At 37.0% G+C, this 12,434-nt stretch overlaps 1 protein-coding gene across 12 annotated transcripts in view; it reads right to left on the bottom strand.

Moving 5' to 3' along the window:
* The window catches only part of LOC140485944 (ankyrin-2-like), an 850,179-nt gene that overhangs the window by 189,738 nt on the left and 648,007 nt on the right, over nucleotides 1-12,434 (bottom strand). For all 12 annotated transcript variants that reach the window (XM_072584685.1, XM_072584421.1, XM_072584596.1 and 9 more), the window contains 3 exons: nucleotides 8,169-8,267; nucleotides 4,574-4,672; nucleotides 1,489-1,686 (listed from right to left, as the gene is read on the bottom strand). In XM_072584685.1, coding sequence (XP_072440786.1) covers nucleotides 1,489-1,686; nucleotides 4,574-4,672; nucleotides 8,169-8,267 — 396 coding nt within the window. The remainder of the gene's footprint in view (nucleotides 1-1,488; nucleotides 1,687-4,573; nucleotides 4,673-8,168; nucleotides 8,268-12,434) is intronic.

Genomic DNA, 12,434 nt, shown 5'->3' with positions numbered 1-12,434 from the left:
ATATTTTTAAATTGCATTTGTTCTCAGTTGCAATAGACAGTCTGACATTCAGATATAGCTGGCTCAGTAGTCAGTGAACATAAAACAGATAAGGAATGAGTCGTATAGTAACTTAGATCCCTAGGAGGTTGGTACTAATAAAAGGCATTACCTTTAACTTTGCAGCCATAGTGATATTTATATCTGTTGGATAATTATGTTTATATTGATTTGGATTTATGAATTTTCAAAGGAGATGGAATTTCTCATGTGGTGTCTGAGTTACTGAACGGTCATATTATCATTGGCAGTATACCATTCATAACTGGAGTGTTTTGGAGAATTTTCCTGGTTCAGACTCAATTTCTTTTTGGAATGGTCTCTTTTTGAAACATATGCCACACATTATTCATACTTTCACAGCCTTAATTATTTCTTGTGAACAATATAGCAGCTAACTTGCATGCAGGGATGTCCCACAAGTATCAACTATATGAATAATCAGTTACATTGTGATGATCTCATTTGAGGTTGGATTTTGGCTAGTACACTGGGATAACTTTAGCTGAGAAAAAGTGCCATTGGATCTTCAACATTCACTTGAACAGGAACCTGACCTAAGCTGACGAGCAATTAACAATTATGCTTTGCCAGCACAGTTGCTCAATAATACAACTGCTTATTCGTGAAAATGGATAACTGCAAAAAGAATGAATTCAGATTTAACAGACACATCTGTAACTTAATAGATTTTCAGAAAATATGAATTTAATGCTAACTTCACACACAATATACTTGATGTATGTAATATTTAACATACAATTTTATTCCTTTAATCCCACTTGTTATTGTGTTAATTTAACCAGAATATTGCCTGTAAATATCTGCTTTGCATTTGCACTTACCAACTCTGTGAAAATCAAAATAAACCACAATTTTAGCTGCAACTGAAGAGATGGGGAAAATTGTTAACATCAAAAAGAAGAAAAACCAAAGCTAAAACTCCATGCTTGACAAATTAATATAATTATATGATATGTTAGTGTTTTGATGGGCTGCAACACAAGATCAATTTTGTGTATGCGAATTCAGTTTGACATGTGCAGTCTAATGGAAGGACCATTTAGCAGCTTTGTACTTCCTTTTAGAATGAAAGGAAAGTCAGGCAAAACTAGCCCTGGCAAGTTTTTCTAGTGGCCATTTATAAATTAGCATTAAGTAAGCCTTTAAAACAGATAGCAGAATGTTCTTGGTTGAACTAAAAGAAGGCAAGGGGAGATCAAGAGAAAACTCAGTAAGATAAGCACATCTTTTGGTGTATCAGTTTTCAGTTACATTGTGCAATTTTTAAGTTAACATGAAATAGGTAATAACTTTTGATCATAACCGTTTGGATAGCACAAATAACAACAATGGTGCAACTCTGTAGTCACCTTCCAACCTTTTGATGACATCTCATGAATAGTTCAATACTATAATCCATTTATCTTATGCTAGAATTGCACTCACCAGTGCCCGAGCATTAGGATTTGCTCTCTTATCGAGTAGTAGTTTGGTAGCCCTGTAGTGCCCACAATGAGCAGCAACATGCAAAGCAGTGAGATAATCGAGAGTTACATCATCAACAGGTGCCTTATGCTGCAGTAGATGCTTGACACATTCCACATGATCTCCCTGTGCAGCCATGTGGAGAGGGGACAAACCATTCTGTTTGAACAAGGAGAAAGAAGGCATTAGAAAAGATTATTATTTATCAATCTTTCACTCAAATTTGGGATAGATTTTGTTTGGGGTGGAAATATTGAAGGATCCTAATCATGCACCCTAACTTTGAGGGAAGGTTTTCTTTGGCACAAGTAGCAGCTCCAAATTCAAAAGCCATAGTTTCTCCAGGGTTTCTGCTAATTATCTGTAAAGTGATGGAGATAAATCAGCACAATTTATGCAATAGTTCTAATCATCCACAAGAACTACGGCTGGAGAATATCTAGAGAAATGACAAAGCAAACTGTTTCTTGTATAGGAGTTGGTAGTTCATGTTGTGGCTGTGCAGGACACTGGTTAGGCCATTTTTGGAATACTGCATTCAATTCTGGTTTCCCTGTTATAGGAAAGATGTTGTGAAACTTGAAAGGGTTCAGAAAAGATTTACAAGATGTTGCCAGGGTTGGATGGTTTGAGCTAAAGGGAGAGCCTGAATAGGCTGAGTCTGTTTTCCCTGGAGCATCAGAGGCTGAGGGGTGATCATATAGAGGTTTATAAAATTATGAGGGGCATAAATAAGATAAACAGACAAAGTCATTTCCCCGAGGGGTGAGTCTAAAACTAGAGTGCATAGGTTTAAGGTGAAAGGGGAAAGGTATAAAAGGGATAAAAGGGCAACTTTTTCACACAGTGGTGCAAGTATGGAATGAGCTGTCAGAGGAAGTGGTGGAGGCTGGTACAATTACAATGTTTAAAAGGCACCTGGATTGGTATATGAGGAAGAAGGGTTTAGAGGGATATTAGCCAAATGCTGGCAAATGGGACTAGATTAAGTTAGGATACTTGGTTGGCATGAACGCGTTGAACCGAAAGGTCTGTTTCTGTGCCGTATGGTTCTATGACCCTTTGATTAGTGAAAGTTGCAGTGGCAGATTAGAAGAATCCCACAGATCGCACCAGTGCTCATCCAAAAGAGTGCAATGTTAAATTCTGGAACAAAGTGACTGAATATATTGGTAGAAATTATATTTTGATTTAAAATAAAATTTGGTTGTAGATTCACACTGAGAAGCAGCTGTGTTGGAGTTAGACCATTAAGAAGTCACATGTGACTATTTACAAATTGACCTCTCTTCTTTTATGAATTCAATTATTAAGCAGTGTCAGGCTATACAATCAATGGTAAAATTATTCAATTTGTTAATTAGTAAAGACCAGGAAAGTGTTGCAAGAATTTCGTGGACATTACTCAATTAATTATTTACTCTGTCTACCGAAGTAATACGTTGCTTTTTAAAAGGAACAGAATTGCTCCCTTCCAAGGGTATATTACCATGTCATGTGACATCTATAACTGACAGCAAGGGTCAATCAAGAGCAAAAGACTTATTTGATTTCATTCGCCGCTCTGTTCCTGAGATGCAGAAGCAAACTACTTTACTGAACCATTAAAATCAAATAATTAACATTAGATTAGAGATTGAATCATGGACATTTTAAGTTGGTACTTTTTTAGTTCCAACTCACATGACGGTCTCGCTAAGAACCCTAGCTTATAATTTTTAAACACCAAATTAAAGTGAACCTGTACGTTGGATATTACAACACCATAATTCTTCCTTCAGTGGCTCAGGAAATTTAACATATCCATAAGGAGCGAAAAGGTGTGGCACAGCAGGTCAGGTAGCATCAGAGGAGCAGAAGAATCGATGTAAGCCCTTCATCAAGCATGTGGGGGTTTGGAAAGGGGGCTGAGAGATATATAGGAGGGAGTTTGGTGCTGATGGCAAGGTAGTTTGGAAGGCGATAGGTGGATACAGGTGGGAGGGTGATGACAATAGTTCAGAGCAGAGGGTGGAGCAGATAGGTGGCAAAGATGATGGACAGGTAGGACAGTTCAAGAGGGCAGTGCTGTGCTTTTCCAGTGCCACGCTTTTCAACTCTGATCTCCAGCATCTGCCATCCTCACTTTCCATTAGGATCTTCACCAACTTTTATAGATGAATAATTGAAAGCATTCTGTCTGGTGCATAATGGCCTGATATGGCAACTGCTCTGCTCAGGATTGTAGGAAATTACAGAGGGTGGTGTGCACAACCCAGGCCATCATGGGAGTCAACCTTCCACCCACGGACTCCATTTACATGGCTCATTGCAGCAGTCAGGCTGCCAACATCATCAAAGACCCTTCACACCCCAGTAATGCTCTCCTACAACCTCTTTTATCAGGTGGAAGATGCAGAAGCCTCAGCACATGCACCAATAGGTTCTGGGACAGCTTCTTCCCAGCCATCATTAAACTATGGAGTAGACCCTCTAGTCTCAAGTAATGCTGGTCTTGCTACCATTGATCGCTCTTGTATGTCCTGCGCAATATTACCTGTATGCCTCTGTCTAAATCTTTTGTTCTACACATCCTTACTTAGGATAATTTTCTCTGTAATTCTGTACACGTGACAATAAATAAGTCAAACAGTTTCTGTAGCATGAACGTTTTTTTGCTGCAAAAGGACATCAAAATAACACTTCTCCTCTAAAAGTCACTTTGATGACCACCACAGCATGGAATACATTATTTCCTAGACTTTAAGGCTAGTCACATGAACTACAATGCTATGTTTCTCCACATTCTTAAATTCATATGATATGCAGAGTTTTTTAAAAATAAGAGATATTTATAATTATACTCTACCTTTCTCAAGTTGTTTTTGGGTGGGAGAAGTGTTCAAGGGATTGTGGTGGATTAACAATATGCTGAGGGCATCCAATGCACTTAACATTAACATCAAACATTCCTAGTTCAAACACATCATCCAGACTTCACTAAATAATTAATTCTGTAGGCATATAATTAAATTGCACACTATGCAATATTGACCACTCATTCTACCTTTGTCCTGGCGAGCATTGGTGCTCCCCTTTCAAGCAGAATTTCTACAGCTCCATCATGTCCACTCCTTGCTGCACAGTGAAGTGGAGTCAATCCATCCTGATGTAAAAGATCAGCACAGTTAAAACACAGACCACAAAGTAACAAGCTCAAATTCTACTTATTTCTAAGGAATTTGCAACCCAGAAAAACTTATTGAGTTGATTAAATTGCTAATATTTGTTAATTTAAAAATGAAATCCCACTTAGATTTTATATCTTGAGGCAAATAAAAATTCACTTCCAAAAATTTTGAATAAGCACCTTTCAAGGTAGCCAATTTCAAGCTGCTTCCTATTTCTATAAATAATCAGCAGCTCTGTTAAGGTTCAACTCATGACATTGATCAGCAGAACAATTCAAAGAACATAAGATTTAGAAGATGGAGAATACCATATTATAATTGAGCCTGCTCTGATATCAATACAAGGAAGGACAGCTTGAAAATATTGGCAATCAAAATACAAGGAGAAGATTTAGAATAAATCCATCAGGTTAGCATGAAACCGTCGGGCGATAATGAAATTTAGGTCTTTTTTTTAAAAAGGTTTGGACTCTATTGCACTACAGCTTTAAGTTATATTTCACCTAATGTACACATTAAACAATAGAAAGTACTTCCTCTGAAAGTAAACAGCAACAATCCAGTTGAGTCGGAAGAGACATGTCAAACTAAGAGTGCTATAGTAAAGAATCTATTGGAAACTAACTTGTTTCTTAAGTTTCACTACTTGAAAAATGGCAACAATCATTCTCTTCCTCTTGGAGTGTTGGAACACAATTCAGCAGCATTGGCTGGAGTATGTTGAATGTTAACATTTAAAGAGGAAGATGTTAGATTGAACAACAATATTATTAGTGCTGGTTAAAAGCAATAATTTAGGATAGGATGAAACTTAAAACAATTAAGTTGATGATATGTTAGTTTTCAGTTAAAGAAAGTTTACTGCTTATATGTACTTTGATGATGAAAATAGTGGCACAACTGCTGTAGGATAAGGTGTTTAAGGTGAGCATTTTCTGGGTACAGGCATAACAATGAAAGCAACAAATAATTACGGTAAATAGCAAAGAATAAAACAAACATTCAGCTGAAGTAACACTGAAGAGTCTTGACTTGAAAGGGAACAAACTACCATTTTATTGGTTTTCAGTTCCTTACCATAGCTAAAATATACCCATTTCTGAATGCAAGTACCTGTAGTGTATAATAAATCAATATTGTACCAATCCTTGGATCAACAAATTGTTTAATTACTGTTTAAATAATGTTACTATAAAATTGTCTCCAAACATTATTCATAATCAGTCTAGTTTTCACTCAGTTGAATAGTAGAATGTAAGATAAGTTCCTATCAATAGAATCTTAAACACTGGCTGCATTACAGAAAGTTAAATATGAAGTCATATGATATCAAGTTTTGAAACTGAGGGAAAATTTGCCCATTTTATTACTACGAATATATTTTGAATATTCACATTTCTCCCACTACAGTTATAGAATGGAATAGAAGATCAGCTAGAGTGGAAAAAAGTCAGGATCTGTTTAGAACATCCCTCAAAATAACTTTACAAAGAAAGAGATATCCCACAGATACAAGAAGGAGCAATTTTAATCTAACCTATTCAACTGGAACCTTATATGAATGATAGTTTTACATCCCATTTCAGTCAATTAACAGAATATTAGATGACCATAAAATCAGTATTGTAACTTAACTTGCAGATTTTTAATCGAGCAAAATAGATCAATTTACCCCCTTCTATATATATTCTAAAATTCTCAAGGACTAAATGGTTTTTACCATTTAAATTTCCTCTGAAGGACATGTCTGATACTTCCAATAAAATACATGTAGATTTATGGTACTGCCTGCCTGTTAGTTTTCTCAACTCTTCTCACTGTATGTCAAGACTCCAGCAGCAGTAATGGAAAGCAGACCCTATTAGTGTACTCCTGAGTACCTCAAGTTAGAGAACACCTTGTAAACAGTTAATAGCTCATGAAAGCAATGAGGCTAATGTCAAAATGGGTGCTGAATACGGTATGGGTATGAATTAAGTGACAGAGATAAACAGTGGATATTTTTCCCTCTGTTTCTATTGCAATTTTTCACTTTGAGATTTTACTTTCCATTGTTAGCCTGTCGCACAGGATAGCTGGCACCTCCAAAAGATGAGAAATGTATGAAATTTGAGGGGAGTAGGAAGCGCCAGTTGTCTTCCCTTTTAAATGCACAGCACTAGCATGCGACAGCAAACCTACCTCATTAATGCCCTACAAACCCATAGCCATAGCAAACACATGGAATGCAGATAAAGCAAGAAAAAGAGACACCAACAATATCAAACAAAATCACAGAAGCAACATGTACACAAAGGATATATGTAAACCACAAATCATGTTAAAATAGCCCTAATGTACAGATAGGATCGGTGAATAATGAATACATATATTAAGTACAAATCAAGGTGATAAAGTAAGAAAGTGCCTTCACATCACAGGGTTGTTCATTTATTTTTGGATTCTGTTAAATGATTAATAAAAACCCAGTACGTATGCACATTTTTAAACAAAAATTAAATAGCAAAATGCTGTGAGTCCTTGTCCGTTTATTGTGCTGACATACCACAATGCAAGCCACTCCTGAGGTGAGTAATTTGCTTGCACTCAATGGAATGTAAATCAGGGTGATCAACAAATGATAACTTAATCAAACCTATTTGAATAAAATTAATTCTAAAGATGGCAATCATATATTCCCAATGCAGCTAGCCACATTGAAGGTCATCAATTTAGGTCAATTTCATTTCTGCTTTTCCTAGATTCACATACCAGAAAATAAAGAGGAGAAAAAAAGATACCTCTCCTTCAGTAACCTCCAGCAGATCGTTTAAGGACAGACTGCATAGAATGGGAAATCAATTCAGCTTCGATAAAATTTAGCAGTGGTGTGCTGAAACAGGCACTAGGCCGTTGTTTAATATCACTGAATATTTAATACCCATTTTAATTGGGCACATCAAGCAAGCAGAAGTCACTGACAGCCCAATAGATAAACTTCCATCAGGGATTGGGAACTGGATGCACCTCCCACCTTTTACACCTAATAATTAAAGGGGATGCATATTAATTGCTCGTGACAAGTGTCTAAACTCACTAACAAACAGGAAGAAGAAAAAAGATTGTATATTAGAATTATTTACTTTCTAGATTAATTTTCTATAAATTTTCTAATGTGATGGCTTTTTCAAATTGCATATTGTTTAATAGAATTACACGCAGTTCTAATATGATTTTCATTCAACAGTGGGTTTTTTTCCCCCACAGTGCACAGCATATTGAACAGAACATTCATTTGGTCAATATAAAGATGCACTGACCTGTAGCTACATTTACTCTAATCTAGCTCCAGTGAATTTGTTCTTATGTTAAAAAGAAATAGCTGTTCACAAACTCTCAATATGGACTATTCTGCAACATTGACATTGCATAAACTGGTGAAGCAAGATGTAATAAGGGGAAGCAAATCTGCAACAAGTAACAAAAACTCACCCGTGTCTTGGCATCTATCTGAGCGCCTCGATCTAGAAGCAGTTTCACCATATTGGTATTTCCTCGTTTGGAAGCTACATGTAATGGAGTGATTCCATTCTGGATTGGGAAAGGTTGAAGGAATACACAGGCATACAGAGACAGAAATTAAAAAGTAAGCATTGCATTTAAATGCAATATGTTCCATTTCAATTACATAAAGGTTTTCTTTAAGTGAAAAATGATAATTTTAGGAATATGGAAAAAATTAAGTCCAACAAATAATTTTTGCTGAATGTTTTCAGCAATTATTGACACAAATGACAATTGTAATTAATGTATGTAAACCTCATTAATTAAACCATTCATTTCCCACTGAATTATGTTGGGTTCTTTTTCAACCTTTATAATAATCTGATACTGAATGAGATTTATTGATGTAAAAACTTTTGGCACTTTACAATTTTTAACATACAAATTGTCAGATATGCTTCGTTTGCAATTAATTAATTGTACAGATCGAACAACGGGACTTAGTTGTCTGAGGAGAAAGTCTCCAAACTTTTGCACTCAAATTACTATTACTGTTAACTTCTTTGGGAAAGAATCTAAATACCATTTTAAAACAAAATATTGTTCTTACTGTTCATTTTAATTCATTTTAGATATTTAATTCTACATATGTAATATTTTTAAATATTTCTTCAAGCTGATAACAAAATACACGTACAGGTACCTGCATTTCAAATCTTTAGACTTGCAATCAATAGTTATTCATAAGTCGTTCAGGATGTTATCCTAAAATTACTGCAGAGTCCTCCTTAGTATAGACCTGTTATTTCAATGTCAATGATCCAGCAAAAATGTAGATAATAAAAGTGACTCACTTTCATTAGCTGTTATATTCTAAATTAGTCTTTTGAGCCTTAATTTCTCAAACACTTCTCTTGGCTAAATGAGTGCCATGTTATATTTTCATGTTTTAAGCTTTGGATGCACTTAAGACTTGATGACATTTTATGTCCATGTTTTATCACCAGATTACAGTATTGGGGGAAAAAAAAAGCTACAGGTTATGTTATCAAGTCATGTTTGTTCCTTTCTGTTCCTTAGCAAATCTTAATTATCAGCAGTTTTGTCATGATTAGACTGGTTCTTAGCCTTGTTCCCACAGAGGATTTGAGCTGATGATACTTGATTGCAAATAGGTTAATAGATCAAATGTTAGAATTACATTTATCATTCCTGCTGTTGTATAATTTCATGAGATCTTTCACTGTCAATTCAGATTGCCTAATGACTTCTGTCAAATGTGCCTATTTAAAAACTGAAGTTGTGTTAATAACATTGCATTCATTGGCAATGATTTGAACATGATGTTGTGATTCTGTTCGCCGAGCTGGGAATTTGTGTTGCAGACGTTTCGTCCTGTGTCTAGGTGACATCCTCAGTGCTTGGGAGCCTCCTGTGAAGTGCTTCTGTGATGTTTCCTCCGGCATTTATAGTGGTTTGTCTCTGCCGCTTCCGGTTGTCAGTTCCAGCTGTCCACTGCAGCGGACAGCTGGAGCTGACAACCGGAAGCGGCAGAGACAAACCACTATAAATGCCGGAGGAAACATCACAGAAGCACTTCACAGGAGGCTCCCAAACACTGAGGATGTCACCTAGACACAGGACGAAACGTCTGCAACACAAATTCCCAGCTTGGCGAACAGAACCACAACAACGAGCACCTGAGCTACAAATCTTCTCACAAATTTTGAATTTGAACACAACCTATGACCCTTTCAGACTAAAAATGTCATTATTTCGCAACTGGAGAAGATTAGATTAGTATGGAAACAGGCCCTTCATCCCAGCAAGTCCACATTGACCTTCTGAAGAGTAACCCACGCAGGTCCATTCCCCTACCCTATACTTACCCCTGACTAATGTAATTAACACTATGGGCAATTTAGCATGGCCAATTCACCTGGCCTACAATCTTTGGATTGTGGGAGGAAACCCACGCAGACACAGGGAGAATGTGTAAACTCCACACAGGCTGTCGCCCAAAGTGGGAATCAAACCCAGTTCCCTGGCACCGTGAGGCAGCAGTGCTAACCACTGAACCACCATGCCATCCTTAAGCTTTAATGTAACTTTTTTTTTGGTCTGGGATGCTTTGCATTGTGCAGAGGTTTGGGTAAATTACATGGTACTCACTATAAGCACTCTTCTCTGTCACATCAAAAAATTAGTACCAATTATGTATTGTAGTTTTTTTAAAAAATAGAATCCCCACAGTAACCCCTCAAAGAACAGCCCCACCCCCTACCCTGCATTTCCTATGGCTAATCCATCTAGCCTGCATAATCCCTGGACACGGCGGGCAATTTAGTACAGCCAATCCATCTCACTTGCACATCTTCAGACTGTGGGAGGAAACTGGTGCATCCGGAGGAAACCAGTACAGACATGGGGAGAACGTGCAAACTCCACATAGAGATTCGCCAGAGGTGGCATCAAACCTGGGTCCCTGGCCCTACGAGGCAGCAGTGCAAACCACTGAGCCACCTTACTGCCCAGCAACTGATTTGGTGAGGAATCAAAGATTCTATATTTGTATATTTCGTCAACATTTAAAGCAAGTTGGGCAAATTATAACTAATATCCTGAATGATTTTGAGAACAAATGTGACATTGCATGATCATTGTTCATATTTCTCTAGGAAATATGTCAGTCATGAATCTTTTGCAACCAATTTTATAGAAACGCTTTAATATTAATGTACAATCACAATTCCTTTGCATGCTATTGTTACTATTGTTGTTAACTCCTGTCCAGTCCACTGGAGCTGCCGAAAGCAATATTGATTCCTTGGGGCCATACCTCTTTCTCTGAGGATCCCAGACATCTCACTTTTTCTGACTGTTCATATTTGTGTCATCTTCTGGCCAAATATTGCCAGTAACATGTAAAATGAAGCTTGAACATTCTCAACTTGCATTTTGCCACAGTCGCTCAGTGCTTAGCACTGCAACCTCACAGCGCCAGGGACACGGCTTCAATTCCGACCTCAGGCTACTGTCTGTGGGGAGTTTGCACATTCATCCATGTCTGCATGGGTTTCCTCCGGGTGCTCCGGTTTCCTCCCACAATGGAGAAAGTGAGGACTGCAGATGCTGGAGATCAGAGCTGAAAATGTATTGATGCTGCCTGACCTGCTGCGCTTTTCCAGCAACACATTTTCAGCTCTTTCCTCCCACAATCCAAAGATGTGCAGGTTAGATGAATCGGCCATGCTAACTTGCCCATAGTGTTCAGGATTGTGTAGGTTAGGTGCATTAATAAAGGGCAAATATAGGATAATGGGTAGGGGAATGGGTCTGGGTGGGTTAGTCTTCAGAGGGTTCGTGTGGACTTGTTGGGGTGAAGGGCCTGTTTCCACACTGTAGGGATTTCTAAGGATTCTATGGATATATATGTGATGCCCACGAGTCATGATTTTACAATCTAACCATCTTTTTTGAACTCAAAGTACAACCATTCAAAGATTTCTAAAGTAATGGTTTGTCATATTTATCAAAGGAACTGTGATAAATGAATTATTTGAATCTTTCATAATCAAACAATGTCTAATAGCTTTCCTAAGCTAGACAGACCTCATCTCTACATGAATCAGTGAACATGACATGAGACACTATTGATCATTATAATTTCTGTGTATTCCCTAATCTCCACGATGAATCTGCTGAAAATTTTAATGATCTTTCAAGTTTGCAAAAGTTCTGAGAGTTTTTTTGGATGCTTCCCTTTCAGGTTTCATACAACTACTTGCGATCCTCTCTCTATTTAGGAGTTTTAATACTGATAAGTTTTCTAATAGGAATTGATCCAGAATAATGACTATAGTAAGGAGTTGGTATCTTCCTTTCTTTTATGATAAATTTGACACAGGTCTAGCAGCTGTGTTTCCATTTTCAGGTTTGAAATCCTCACAAAGGTCAAAAGCTGTTATCATTTTACTATCAGGTCGAATCATTCAGTGAGTTTCAAAGTTTGATGCTGCATTTCTCTTTGTCAATGCTCTTATACTATACAATTAATGATATACTGTTGGAGCTGTAGTAGTAGCCAAGGGAAGCCAAACAATTTCTATCTCTAATAAGAGGTAATAAATGACTTGGATTTTGATTCATTCAGGATCAGTGATGAAAAACCAGACTTGATAAACATTTTATTTTTGAAATATTTTGTCGTGCTCAATTTTTGAAATTTCATCTTCTTTCAAAAACTTACTTATG

The sequence above is a fragment of the Chiloscyllium punctatum genome, chromosome 1 (genome assembly GCF_047496795.1).
Source record: "Chiloscyllium punctatum isolate Juve2018m chromosome 1, sChiPun1.3, whole genome shotgun sequence".
Classification (NCBI taxonomy): Eukaryota; Metazoa; Chordata; class Chondrichthyes; order Orectolobiformes; family Hemiscylliidae; genus Chiloscyllium; species Chiloscyllium punctatum.
Note: the sequence above shows the minus strand (reverse complement) of the source record. Positions and strands in the feature narration are given on the sequence as shown.